We start from the raw sequence: 14796 nt of genomic DNA on the forward strand, positions 1-14796 counted from the left end.
GCAAATGTCACTGCCAAACAAACAGACAAAGGGATATTGTATTTGAGATAAGGCAGGGCGAGGTTATTATAAATGCATGACTAAACCATTAATCTGTATTGACATATTGTGGGAATACAGCTGCTGTGGTTTGTAATAGGGTCAAAAAAAGGGAGTGTCATGATTTCCTGCCTCAGCCACCTCTCCTGCTGATTATCAGTTCACTCATACGTTGGCTACTTTAGGACATTTTTGTAAAACCAGTAAATGCATGTGATTTCTTTGTGCGTAAATCCCTAGTTGTTACTGTAGGCATGATGCAATTGCGCCACAAAACACACGATGGCGCACAACAGCAACGGTTCAGTTTAGTTTCCCAATATCAATGCTGCATTTGTGTGTTTAAAACTTTGAAGAATGTTTTAAAATAGACTTTCCTTAACCTAACCGGACTGTGCAACCTATAGACTTCCTAGGGGAGCTATATAACATTATTTGAAAATATGAATTGGACATCAACACGATTTTTCTTATTTGTTATCTCATTGTTCCACTTTGTTAAATATTTTAATTATAAGAGAATAAGATACCTTTTATTGTCATTATACACGTGCACAAAGGGTTTAAAATCATCTCCACTTCAAAGAAATGCAACAACATGGAATAAAATAAGTAGTGTTAGAAGAAAAGAGGGGAGGTTAAGGTGCTAAGACGCTATTTAACCTACATGTAAAAATAAATGTAAAAATAAATGTACAAATAAAAAATAAAAATATAATTATGGTTTTATCTACAGTGCAATATGCAGAAAATGTGTTAAATAAAAATGCCTCACAACCAATTACCGTAAACCACAACCTTGCCCGTAAACAGTAGCGGAGGTGAGTTCCTGTGAATTTGGGAGGACTTGTGTGTTCGTCCCCCTTCCTCCTCCTCCTCCTCCTCCTCCTCCTCCTCCTCCTCCTCCTCGAAACTCTGCAGCTCAGCGAGCAGCGCTTCAGACGCGCTCTCTGCCGCGCACACCAGTTTCCAGTCGAGCACGCATTCCGCGGCTCCAACTTTAGTTTTACAAACTTCATTTGGTGTCGATACCATGCTGGATTAAGCCAATTAACCGGTATTCGGCCAAATAAGGTTTCTTTTGCCACAGTGCAGGTACAATGAGCGCATTCTGCAGCTGATCGGCTGATTAGAGGTGAGTTAAACTACTGGGAAACTTTTTCTTCCAGCTCAGTCACAATCTCTCTGCTGTGCAGTTCATACGAGTAGCATGCCTGTCTGAGTAGTGATGTAATATTTGCAGCATGCTGCACACGAACCGAAATAGCCTACATTTTGATTCTAAGTGATAAAGGAAATAAGCAATAGGCCTACTTGTTTGTTCTCTGAACTGTTGCCAGAGTACCATTGTTTCCCTTTTGGAATATTACAGTGATTGCTCACAGCTAACAATATGCTGTCAGCTTTGAGCTTGTAATAAGGGCATTTCACCACAGTGAACATATACAAAAGGATTATCCGCTCAGCTGTCTTCGCTGGCTTGGCTTCTGTTTTGCTCTTTTTTTTCTTAAGTGTTTCTCAAAGTTTAGCTGCCAGTAACCTATCTGCACTGCATCCCTGTTAATGAGTAAGCTTTGGGAATTGGGACACTGCACTGAGCTCCTTTTTTTCTGTTTACCCTCAGGGGGAGAGATCTGTGTTCTACAGTGGTGCAGTGTTTGCACTATCGCTATCTGTGAGCTGTAGGTTTGCACACAGTTAGTGACGGACCACACAGACCATCTAGCACCATGGATTTCGGCAATGATGTGGATCTGTCCAATGAAAACATCACCCCATTGTGGAAACGCTGCACTGACAATTCTAAAAAAAAACAGGAATCAACCAACCCCAAACCACGACCCTTCAGTTACCACGCGAATGGTGTCGTGACGACAGACTTCCCCGTGGAGGACAACAAGTGCTCCTTCACCTTGAGCCAACCTGCCGAGAGGCTGGTGGTCACAACCCCGACTTGGGGCAAGAACACTGTGGTGTTGAAGCACATACTGCACAAACCCTCCAAGAAATCCAGAGTTGTCCGAAGCATCAGCATCGGGCACTTCTCCAACGGACTCTTCTCACTGTCCAAATTTAGGTCTGAGGATAACAGATCAGCCTCACTGGACAACAGAGTGCGAAATGGAGACGGTGACAGGAGGAAAACCAGTAATGGAGTGACAGTATGGCAGGAAAAGCATCTCCAGGACCCCCAAAAAGACATGCCGAGCCTATACAATGTGAACTCACAGAAAGACCAGAAAGGGTTTGGGATGAGTTCCCCCTCATCTGAAGCTGTGCCTCTGAACTCTTCTCCTGTCCTGTCTTCACGCTGTCCTAACAACAACACATACAACCACCATGAGCTGTCCTCTCTTTCGTCCGCATCCAGTCCCTCTCCTCCAGCCGTGCGTACCCCCACCCCCTCCCACAGCTCCACCTCCAGCATCCCCTCCCTCTCTTCCCTTACCTCCTCAGAACCCTCGACCCCACGCTCCCCGTCGCCAGCGGACAGAGGACAAGCACTCCTTAGACCGTCCTTATTCTCGCCTGCCTCCTCACAAGACACCAGGCATGCCTCTTTCTCTTCCTCCACCTCCTCTACATCACCCTCTCCTTCACTTTCCCCCTCTATCTCTCCCTCTCCCTCTATTGTCCTCAGCACCCACAGCCCTGCTGCCCTGAAGATGGGCACCCAGCAGCTCATTCCTAAGGGTTTAGCATCTGATATTCGGCAGTGCAAGGCGCCTGCATCTGAGCCGCAAGTCCAAGGTATGGCAGGGCTGCTGGGGTTGGATCATTCCAAGCGAGCGTTGAAAGCCCGCAGCATGGTAGAAACAGGAACCTACTTTTCTACCGGAGGGGGCCACGTCGAAGGGACAGATGGGGAAAGTGAGAGCCCGGGGACATTAAGAAGAGGCCTAAGGAGTACGTCCTATAGGAAGGCAGTTGTGAGTGGAGTAGACTTGGAGGTCCCATCAGTAGATCCCAAGGCCCATTGGTTGTCGCAGCCTGTCGACAAATGGCTGGATGAGGATAAGCCAGATTCACCGATCAGTCCAGCAAGTCCTGGCACTGTAAGTCTTTCTAGCCCTGGAACTGCCAAGCCTGCAAGTCCTGGCACACCCAAAATTGTCAGCCCCAGGATCTTAGAGCCTGGCAGCCCCGGGACCAAGAAGTCTACCAACACTAGGAAAAACAAGGTGAGTACATTCAAGAAACAAGTGCTGGTGTTCTTGAGAAAAAATAGTAATATCCCACAATGCATTTAAAAAAAAGGTGGTAGGAGCAATTTGGATGTAACCATAAAATGCTAGGGATGCACAGAATAAACTTTACAGTCGTGATCCCAATATCTGGGCTTTGGGTATCGGCTGATAGCGAGTGCATATCCCATACCAGTGTTTGAATAAAAAAATGTATGCTTCCCTGTGTGAAAGTGACTGAGAGCTTATGTGTGTGAGGCAACATCAGGTTTGACCTAAACATTGCTTTTCTTAACTTGTTAAAACAAATTTAAAAAAAGAGGTACCTAGGTATACATTTACTTAATTTTTCTTGAGTCAGTGTGGGATCGATGCATCCCTACAAAAAGCTATAAGTTCCAAGGCTTTTTTGTTAGACGGTTGAAAACTATAAGACTTTTAAAGTTAATGTGATGTAAGGTTTGAAATTTGCTATTTAGTACATGTTTCTGTTGTTGAATACTTTTAGAGAAATGAAAACCAAAATCATTTTCAGCATTCATTTGCAAAGCAAATCCCTCGAGAATGCCTGTTACAGAACTATCAACGCCCACGTACAGCCCTGTAAACATGCTGTACACTGTGGCCTTTACTGTACCAGATTTAGGTTTCTTGATTTGGTTAATCATAATCCATCTGATGGGTTTATATTTGACTGCACACAAAGATAGCTTCAACGTGGACTTTTTAGTATTGGGGTGAAGTCCAAATTGTAAAATGACAACACAGGCTGAGTATTGTGGAAAAAACTCAGCAGCAGCAGAAGTGAAAGTTCAGACAAGGCCTTTCAAGGAAACAATTAACGTGGTTGTTGGGAGACATGACGTAATGTGACACCATGCCCACAAACACCCACCTACATACACAAGGGCTCCGAAATTAGACGGGGTCAATGATTGAGGTCTCCTGTGCTGGCACAGACAGGTCATGGACAGGTGACAGAGGTTCAGAGGCTGGTTGCATTTAAAGTTTTTCTGTGTGCCTGCTTGAACCCCCCCCTTCCCCTCCCAACCCCCCCAGGATTTGTCCAAGTCATTACAAAAGTGTTACGTTTCTTTTTCAGTGTCCAGATAAGAAGAAAGTTTTGACCAGTCAACGGACGTTTGACAGTGAGGGTGAGAAACCCCCATCTGTTTTGTTTCCACAATCCTTCCCCCTTCATTTTACTAAATTTGTGTTTGCTCTTTTTTTGCCAACGTCCGACTCAATGAATCTGTCTATCCAACAATATGTGTGTTTCAGAGGAGGAGCTGTACCAGAACTATCAGGAGAAGGCCTTACATAATGACTCAGATGAAGATGCCGATTCCAGTGAAAACAAACCCGATAAAGGCATCGTCTTGCAGTACAGACCTATACGCATCTCCTGGAGCCAGCTCAGTGTGGTCAGACATAACACATCTTCTGTTCTTCTTCTTATATCATTCTCAGTCTTTTTCTACATCCAGTACACAGACAAACGTACAATATGTTCTCACTGCTGTGGCTGTGGAATCTTGGAATGCTAGTGCTCTGAAGAATGCTGTCATATCCAGTTTGGCCCTAGTCCATCCCCATCCTCCCACTGTTGCTGCCATCCTCACTCTGTTTATCAGGGAGTGCAGAAGCATTTCTTCTAGGGTCGGCTTGGGAAGGGAGGGAGGGAGGCAGTCAGTCAGCCAGAACCACAGAAAGTCTCGCAAGCACTGCTAGGCCTGATGCCAGTGTGTTGGCAAACTCTACACAATCATCAGACTGTAAAAAATGCATAAAATATTGCTTTGACAGAATAGTGCGATGGCTCTCTATTACATAATATAGTCAGGGATTTAAACGGATGGATAGAGGAAAACAGAGAAGCGGAATGGCTAAATTAGTTTTCTACTTAGGTATTCCCATCTGTTTGTTTACTTGTTGAGGAGGAAAAGTATGGAAGGAAAACAGGTGAGGGCATAGATGGAGGCAATTAGGATTAGTGCTGAAATTGCTGAGCAGAAAGTGATAAGCACTCACTCAAATAACTAGGAACTTGGATTCAAAGTAGAGAACATTTCGAAAATGCCTTGAGATGTTTTTATTCTTGGGTATACCAGCAAGACACAGGAGGGGAATAGAGATGAGTCCGACATTACCACGCTGACTAGGCCTGTCTCATTCCAACGCAGCTGCTTCACAGCTGTGGCTCTGTTACTGAGAATGTAGTCTCCCATCGCCAGGGCTCTCTCCACAGCACTGTGGATGAGGATCTTACTAGTTCACACAGCATTCTGGGATTGTAGAAAAATATGCTCTGGTTTATTGGCATTTCTTTAAACCAATCACAGTTGTCTTGGGTGGTGCTAAGTGCCGGACAGAGCCGCGGTGCCTCTGCAAAATAGTTTGGGGAAGGGGAACTTGGTTTGGTAGAACACATGCTCGTTTAACAGTTGTTTAAGCAACAGAAAACCCAGATTGGACTAGTCTAGCTAGCTGTCTGGATTTACCCTGCAGATATCTGAGGAGCATTCAATCATAGTCCACATTAACAATCGGATTTAAAATGCCAACACAAAGAAAGCGGATGGTGACGGACATCCGGCCAAAAATCGGGGACATCCGGCGGATCTTCCAGCAGCGCCAGAAAATTCCTGTAAATGAAACCTGGTTTATATAGACTACTGGCCAGACAGTACGCCATATAACTGTAGGATTCTCCCTCCAATTTACTAGGAAATTGTCCGTCATTGGCCGTGTGTGTCAGGAAATACATTCAGTTTCAGTGAAGCCTTGAACCAGATATTCTTTCCTTTCCGAAAAGTCTCCTCTCACTCAGCTCCTCCCTTCCCTTACTGCCCCTGGCAGCTCTCGCCATTAAAGGTTTCATGAACTGTCACATCCGAGAATTTTCACATTTTCTAGGAATTGCCACCAGTAGTTGCAGAAGGTGCAGCTTCCCAAAAGCTACAGTAACTCCTCCCTCTCATGGTGCCTACATTGCCTGAGGATTTGTTGCATTTTCTCTTATTTAAACCTATAATCAGCTTTCGAGTACTAATACCGAATTGATTGTGTTTGAGTCACACCCAGTGCAACTGGAAAACAAGGTGAAGTTCAGTTGGCATGACAACGTGCATGGTTGCGCACACGCACACTAAAAACCTTGCAGCCTCATATTGATAGCTGGTTTCACTGATATGGTGTTAGGGTTTGGTAGAAGTGAAAGTAGGAGCAAGATAAATAATAAAACGGATGAATGTGAAAGAAATACAAAGAAGGAAGCACAAGAGAGGTTTGGTCTGCAGGTTGGTTTGTTGTCAGTGTTTGCTTAGGGCTCCGGGGCAGATACTAGAAAGAAAGAAGGCTCTTCCAAGAGCATTATCACTTCTTTGTGCCTTTATGCAAAAACCGGATCAGAAGCTAGTGGAAGCAGGGAAATATGGCCTCTCTGGATTCTTGCTTGTGTGGGATTTGGTAAATGTAAATGTGCACCAGATCACATTGGTTATATCTGATGAGACATGAGAGGGAGGCATGCTTTTTATTCACTTATACCTGCAGTTTGACAAAGCCAAATGCTGATTAATTCTGTAGCACTCCACACCTTGTTCATTCCAACAGATTGCTTTGTTTCAATGTTGTTCAACTGTGGACCAGCCACATACCAACACGCACGTACACTTTCCTTTTATCTGGATAGTATGCTTTTGGCCAAAATGCATTTTACCTTTTTAAAGATTTTGTTTTTGTTTTTTGGGGTTACAACAAATGTCCTATTCCTGCACTCGCTTCGTACTTTTTTATTCAGTAAAGATCTTTCTTTTCCCATTTGGTACAACAACTTCACTGGCTCTCTATTCAGTGTGGTATGCAAAGTGCTTCTTTCTTTATATATGAGGACAAAAGTGGCACGCACGCATACACACACACATTTACACACCCGTGCTACAAATGCAAATGGCCCTTGGCTTAAAAAAAAAACCCGGCATAGTGTGACTTGTGTTTTTCTGATTTTGTTTCCTCTTTAGGTCAAGAAAAGGGGTCTTTCTGACCGGATAAGTCAGGAGGAACGCAAAAGACAAGAGGTAGGAATCATAATCAGAGGTGTCAGAAGTATTCACATTCATTACTCAGGTAGAAGTATAGATACTAGGGTTTAAAAAGTATCAACTCAAGCTTTTTACTCAAGTGAAAGTGTAAAAGCACTGGTTACAAAACTACTTAAAGTATAAAAGTAAATGTAATGTAAGGGGGGAAAAAAAAATATCAATATGTTTTTTTAAATTAGACTGAGAGTTTTGGAAACAATTAGCTTGTGGTACTTGGGTGCGCAGAGCTTGCAGCGCATTCAAAAGGAGTGTTTTTTGCATCCAACCATTTAGAAAAGTTCTTCCAGGTACGAGCAGGGATGTAGAACTGTTGGCTGGTCTTCTTGGGTACCAACCTCCTCGCTGGTGCTTGGTCGGACATTTCGCTTGAGTTCTCTTGAGTCTCTGCCACGGGCATCTTCGTACTAGGCTACATACAGTACAGTACGTCTGCTGTTTCCTTGCTGGAGTATGACGTGATTTGTGTAGGTGCTTACACCGTACAAACCAATATGGTGTTGGAATGGTACAGTATATGTTTATACTTCTCATCCAACCTCAGTTAAATTCACTCCATCTGCATGCCGCGATTTATTTGGATAGGTTTTTGTTATTTTTTTTGTGTTTTTTTTTTTAAACATGAAACACAATGACATTTATTTTTTAAATATAAGTAGTAGAAAGTACAGATAATAAGGTAACAAAGTATTTGTACTTTGTGACTTGGCACTTCTGATCTTATTTTATACTTTTTTACTTTTTATGTGCGATTCAGATCTAATTTTGTTAAGGTAAGAGTTAACAAGCACTGGGGGGGGGAGTAAGTCTGTCTATTTGGTCTCTGTAAACTCCAGACCAATAAAAAAGCCATTACAGGAGCTTAGCAGGAAACCTGCAACATAGACTAGGATATATTTAAAGCATAAGCATAAGACACTTTGTAAAGGGGAGGAAAAGGACTGATGTTCCAATAAATATTTACCTGAACCAATATCATATCATGAATTACAAGACACATGAGTAGAAATATTAAATGGATTAACAGATTGGCGCTTAGATTGCCATGGTTCAATAGCATTCCAAACATGATTGTAGAGCACAGGTATGTCAGCACATTCATGACAGAGCCCATCTGAGTAACTGAGGCACACAAAGTCACTAATGGATATTTTAGTGACTAAACTGTTTCTGTTCCTGTTTCTCTCTCCTGCCCCTCAAAAGGCCATCTTCGAGGTGATCTCGTCAGAGCACTCTTACCTCCACAGTCTGGAGATCCTGATCCGCATGTTCAAGAACTCTGCAGAGCTCAGAGAGGCCATGACCAAGACCGAACACCACCACCTTTTCTCTAACATCACCGATGTCTGTGAGGCTAGCAAAAAGTAAGTGCACGGTTGTAATGTGTAGCTTTTGTAGACAGAGTTATTATCAGATGTATATTGCTATGAGTTTAGTACTCTCAGTGTATATTTATAAATCTTTTTTGGTGTTGAGGACTCGATAAGTGTCGGTTCTTACATAATGGTTGCTGTTTTTAAACTGTTCTCACATCAGTGTTTTTGGTTTCTGGTTTTGGCTAATGAGCTAGATGATTTTCCTATTTAACAGCACTTAAAAGTTGGTAGACCACACTCATTCCATGAGGGGTGTGTCTGTAAACACTATTTACCGAATGGTGTTCCCATTCTTTCAGCCTTTTAGCTTCAATTAGAGTTGTTTTGTGTAAGGGATTGTGGGTCGGCAGCACTTTTTTTTATATTTTATTAGGTGAGTGTACAAAAAATGCAATAGCCAAAATGTGCTGCCATGAGCCCTCTGAGTCTACCTGCCCATCATGGTTTATAGTGCGTGTGTTTAATGATATTCGTGGCCAGGTAACCATGATTCTCTAATTATCCCATAAACGCACGGAAACACAAGAGGCCATGAAAGTTGAGACTGATGAAAACTGTGCTGCCTCAGCTATTACTGTGTTGTACGGGGCTCCATTATTTCTTCAAATGATTGACAAAGTAATTGCAGAGCCCATATGTTCTGTGTTAGGTTACCATGTTTCGGTGATTTTATCTGGTATAAATTAAATTTTTTTTTTTTTTTTACGAGATTACTATTCAGGATGATAATTACCTCAAGTGCAACTACTGTATGATATAATTGTGTAATGTGTTATTATCAGTTTTTATCATGATAACAGCCTTATGTGCTGGTCTGAAGTCACCATTGCAGCAGTCATGTCTTTCTGGGAAGTTAGTGGTGCAGTGATGTCAGCCTGCATCCTGCTCTAGTGACTAAAGACTCCACAATTAGTCCAATGTTTACAATCTTTTCACATTTTCCCTTCCCTTCGCCACAACTTTCCTGAACCTACACTGTTAACAAGTTTTTGGTTATGCTTAAAAGCCAGAGTTCATAATATGCGTTAATAAATTACATGGGGTTAAGCTAGCCCTTGTGTTTCCGTTGCCTAGGTTGTAAGTTAAACCTGCCTCGCTTGTGTAACTGGTCATGACATTTGCTCAAGGATTCCATGTCAGGATTGCAGCTCCCTCCTCAGAGTGCGTTTACAATTAATTCCCACTTTGCGCGAATGGTGGTATCTGTAAATTCCTAAACAGTTCCTCCCTGTGTTCAGATGTGCTGCAGCCCATATCCCCTTTCGCATTCCTGTACACAGGCATTGCCCGCTAAAATACTTGGATGTAACCACAAGGACAGCTCATTAGATATGAATTGGCCTGTAGCGCGGGTTAAACAAGATGTTTTACTAGGAAGTTGGAACACATAGTCATGCTTTGACTTTCGCCTCTCAAAGAAAATAAGAAACAGCACTCCACTTGCAGGCTCCTGTTTGGGATAGTATTTTAAATGCAGGTGTGTTACCTTATTCATTACCATAAATACACCAGGGCTGCTCAATTGGCAAATACTTTGGCCAATATTGAAATCCCAATTATTTAATACAATTGCTAATTGACTTTGGAAACATGTTGCAATTATTGAACTTAAACAACAATAAAAAAGTTAAACAAATCAACAGGGAAAATACACCTACAACTGTCATTTATATGCTATAATACTTTTCCCATTTATTTTTTTTCTCCATTCAGAACACCATAAGACACAATAAGAGTTTACTTCGAAAATGTAATGGGCTATATAGTATACATATTTTCTCTATTCTGTTTTTGTGAACCATTAGGAGCTGAAATCGTAATCGCGATGACAATTAATTGAATAATCGCGCAACCCTATCATACTGTAACACCGAGGCAAACTGACAGAGATGCTAATAAATGTGTTCCTAAGTACGTGCCGGTAGACTCTTTCATTTTCAATTATAATTCTTGGTCAGCAGCATTTCTTTTTTTTTTTTCTCCCCTCCCTTAACCTTTTCCCTCCTGACGGCATGCTGTTATGGGGGTCAGTAAGTAGGGAATGTGTCCTGACCTAAGGTCAACATTGACCTGTTAAAGCCCTAAATACACCTGGGCCAGAGGACAGGTCAACAAGTTTGTGTTATCCTGTGTGCTCATGGGTTCATGGAATGGACACAAGGCTACATGGTCACAAGAAGCATTGTTTCCTATAGATAGGGTGTGTGTGTGTGTGTGTGTGTGTGTGTGTGTGTGTGTGTGTGTGTGTGTGTGTGTGTGTGTGTGTGTGTGTGTGTGTGTGTGTGTGTGTGTGTGTGTGTGTGTGTGTGTGTGTGTGTGTGTGTGTGAGAAGTAGGTAGGGAAAGGGATGCATCGGGCACAGAGGTGCTTTTGCAGATGAGCTTAAACTCGCTCCAATGGGTCGAGATCAGCGTCCTGTGTCTGTGCGACAGCTTCCTGTTTGTCACCTTGGATTGCGTATGCAAAAACACTCATTCTCTTGAAGTTGGCCATGTGGCATGCCGTTAAACCGGCCATCTGGTGGAGCTCAGGAAGAGGAAAAGCCTCTGTGTTATGGCTAATGGTAGGCTGTGTCTATTTTAAGAGGTGGGGAGTTCCTCTTTTGTGATCTTCCAGCACCTTTCTTAGAAGAAAGGTGTTTGCTTCCTGACTCTGTATCTGTCAGTGTGTCCTATATGTCCCCCAGTGTCGGAAGACATTTGGTGTGATGCTTCTGACTCAAGCTGTCGCCATGTCTGGAATGAATCCCTCACATACTAAGCCTTATTCATCCTGCCATCCTGTACTCAGGTTCTTCAAGGAATTGGAGGAAAGACACCAACAGAACATTGTGATCGATGACATCAGCGATATCGTTGACAAGCATGCTCAGTCCAACTTTGACCCCTTCGTCACATACTGCTCCAACGAGGTCTACCAGCAGAGAACCCTCCAGAGGCTGGTGTGAGTGACCGAGCAGACGCATGTTCTTATCATATCTCTCATGGCTTTGATCCAACACCACTGTTGTGACATGTTGAACCAGGGAGTTTGCTCTTCCTCCCTGCTCATTTTTTCCCTTGTTCTCTCTTTCTATCTGTGCATCAGTTACTCCACCTTCTGAACACCCAATCTCCCTCCAACCTCTCTTGCAGGTCCAAGAATCCAGTTTTTAAGGAGGTGCTGACCAAGATAGAGAGCCACCCGGACTGCAGGAACCTCCCCATGATCTCCTTCCTCATCCTGCCCATGCAGAGGATCACTCGCCTGCCCCTGCTCATGGATGTGAGTGCACTGATGACATAAAGTAGCATGAGTTTTGGAATTACTTGACTTTGACTCTCACGCAGTAGTGTGTTTTTTTTATACTGGCCTGACTAAATTCAACATGGGATTTGTTCTAACCTCAAAGATGCTTGTGTGAGCTTATCATTCCTTGATAATCTGATGAACTGATCCACCCTTTCCTCTTTCTTCCTTTTTTTAATGTTGTTTCTTCTTCTTCAGTTTCATGGTTCCTTTGGCACCACATTATTCTCTCCCTACTGTGCCTCTCTCTTTCCCACTTCCTTGGTCTACTTTCTTCCCCCACTCTCCCGTCCTCCATCAGTGTCTCCCTGGGGACTCAGGGGTTTTTGCTTCTGCACTTAGAGGCTTTTGGATCCTGAGAAAGTTTGGTTTCAATTCATTGCTTCCCACAGCTTTCTTTATGCATCAACATTTTATCAAGCTTTTGACAGAGTGTGATGTGCATGGGTGCAAGGAATTGTTGTGGGTGTTAGTGCATGAATGTGTTTATATGTTATAAATTGGTGCAACTGATTTCAACCCTGACCATCTGTGTTGCAGACAATTTGTCAGAAGACACCCAAAGACTCCGCACAATACGAAGACTGCAAGAAGGCTTTACAAGCAGTCAGCAAGGTGTGTGGGTCACAAATGTTATACACCCCATTCTGGGTTTTATGTTTCTACATTTTCATACGTTTCCAACCGCATATCTATACATATCATTTTTCTGCACGTTGCTATGCCTTTGGGAGACTTGCCTTAGACGCAGGAGACTAGACTTAGGGTGGGAGAATATCACGTTTTAGTTAATGTTGTATTTTAATGAAAAATTTTCTGCTAAAACAACAAATTTCTAGCACTTTGTGTAGTTGAATAATATGATTGAATTGATCAAGGAATGCTTTTTAGTTATTTTAAATCCTTACCCAGCATTTATAAGGTAAACAGCGGAAGGAATCTGTACATTGTGTGTGTGTGTGTGTGTGTGTGTGTGTGTGTATGTGTGTAGGTGGTAAGAAAGTGTAATGAAGGAGCTCGCACAATGGAGAGAACAGAGATGATGTATACTATCAACTCTCAGCTGGAGTTTAAGATCAAGGTATGAGCGTGGCATAACACATGTGAAACTGTAGTATTTCGTTGGGAAAACAACATAAGTGACATGCACAAGCTTAAAGTAATGATTCAGCATTTTGGGAAATCTCATATTTTTCTTTCTTTTTCTGCAACTGTTTATTAAGTATGCGAAACATGGTCCCATGCAGTCATGCACAGACGTGCCCCACACATGCAGACACGCCAACGTCACTCATTTGGCTATCTATACACATGATACGCCAAAGGCTTGGCAGGCTCAAGTGTGTCGAAGTAGTGTGGGAAATAGCTGTTGGCACATTTGGGATTCACAGATGTCTGGCGAACACACACACTCAGTCTGCATAGACAGCTTTTCACACACGCACATACACGTTTAAATTTAGGAATTTCATGGCAGTACCAGCATTGTATGCATTTTAAAAACACTTTAGATTTGTTGCCATTTTATGTTCATCACTTTCTCTTTCTTCTTTCCCCCCAGCCTTTCCCCCTGGTCTCCTCCTCCAGGTGGATGGTGAAGAGAGGAGAGCTGACTGCGTTTGTGGAGGACAACGGCATCTTCCTCAAACGGACGTCACGGCAACAGGTCTATTTCTTTCTCTTCAATGACGTCTTCATCGTCACCAGGAAAAAGAGGTGAGTGTGGCCTCGGTGTGCAAGCTTTGCTTGTTTCTCACCTGTTGTGACATGTTGAGGGAGTCGGTGTAACCATAAGCCCTTGGCTTTCACTGGGTGAGAGTGTATGAACTGCTTTTGGCCGGTTTCCAAGTCCAGGGCACGTCATGTTGTCCTCTCCATCTTCGTGTTTTAACTTGTTCTGGGGAATTAGCCTGTTCAGATGAAAAACAATTATTGAGGTCCATTCTAAATTGAAAGCATATCAATTGATAACAAGGAAATGAAACAAAAACAACTGCTTCACAGTCACAGTGTAAAGTCATTATCGGCAGGGAAGATTTTTTTAAAGTCTAAGATGCACTGTGTAATCGGACTGATATTACACGCTGCCCCACTACTTTATTAAGCTGAACAGGTTCAGTTCCCTGAACTTGCTGCGACTTGGCATCATGAATCTGAGCCTATTTTCCCAACATTGTCGAGGTTTTCAAAATGTCAGCCAGTCTGCTTTCCCCTCCTCGGTTTCCTCTAGTTTTAGGCTACACCATGAGACAAGCCATAAAGAGGACTTCCTTGAAATGATGTGGTTTTCATTTGCGTGTGTGTAGTGTGGGTGTGCAGTGCATTCACAAGTGTGTCTATTTTTGCCAAAAAAAAAAATCACTTTCCGTCCATCTGCCTCTGTCTGGAACTGATTGTCCCACTACTCACAAAAAACTAAGAATTCCTAAGAATCATTAAAAAAAAAATAAAAGGATAAGAAACATTCCATGTGATATTTTTCTGGGAATCTGATCCAGGCCGTCAGACTCCAGCAGTGTGTGGTGTCAGGCCTGTGTTTGGAAGAGGGATTTGGGGAAGGGAGTGCTCCGGAATCACAGTGTGTATTTGTGTGTGTGTGTGCGTTTTGAATGGGAGACACTGTTATAATATTGGTTTGTACTGCGGGTAAGTGCTGGAGCCCCGCTGTGGCACGCTACTCTCCTGCTCTCCATCTGCAGTAATCAAAACAAAAACACACCAAGGCTAGCCAGGCACAGCCAGGTCACACACCCTCCTAGACGGAATGGTGTAATGGCTCTTTCCCTTGTCAGTATGGACTGTGTGTGT

At 42.9% G+C, this 14796-nt stretch overlaps 1 protein-coding gene across 1 annotated transcript in view; it reads left to right on the forward strand.

Annotated features, from left to right (window-relative positions):
* Positions 1 to 939: 939 nt before the first annotated feature.
* LOC116674513 (rho guanine nucleotide exchange factor 26) overlaps positions 940 to 14796 on the forward strand; it is a 30619-nt gene continuing 16762 nt past the window's right edge. The window contains exons 1-11 of the mRNA XM_032506948.1: positions 940 to 1174; positions 1665 to 3221; positions 4327 to 4378; positions 4506 to 4648; positions 7247 to 7303; positions 8528 to 8688; positions 11491 to 11643; positions 11835 to 11964; positions 12529 to 12603; positions 12980 to 13069; positions 13550 to 13704. Of these exons, the coding sequence (XP_032362839.1) occupies positions 1770 to 3221; positions 4327 to 4378; positions 4506 to 4648; positions 7247 to 7303; positions 8528 to 8688; positions 11491 to 11643; positions 11835 to 11964; positions 12529 to 12603; positions 12980 to 13069; positions 13550 to 13704 (2468 nt within the window). The 5' untranslated portion in view covers positions 940 to 1174; positions 1665 to 1769. The remainder of the gene's footprint in view (positions 1175 to 1664; positions 3222 to 4326; positions 4379 to 4505; positions 4649 to 7246; positions 7304 to 8527; positions 8689 to 11490; positions 11644 to 11834; positions 11965 to 12528; positions 12604 to 12979; positions 13070 to 13549; positions 13705 to 14796) is intronic.

The sequence above is a fragment of the Etheostoma spectabile genome, chromosome 3 (assembly GCF_008692095.1).
Source record: "Etheostoma spectabile isolate EspeVRDwgs_2016 chromosome 3, UIUC_Espe_1.0, whole genome shotgun sequence".
In the NCBI taxonomy this organism is placed as follows: Eukaryota; Metazoa; Chordata; class Actinopteri; order Perciformes; family Percidae; genus Etheostoma; species Etheostoma spectabile.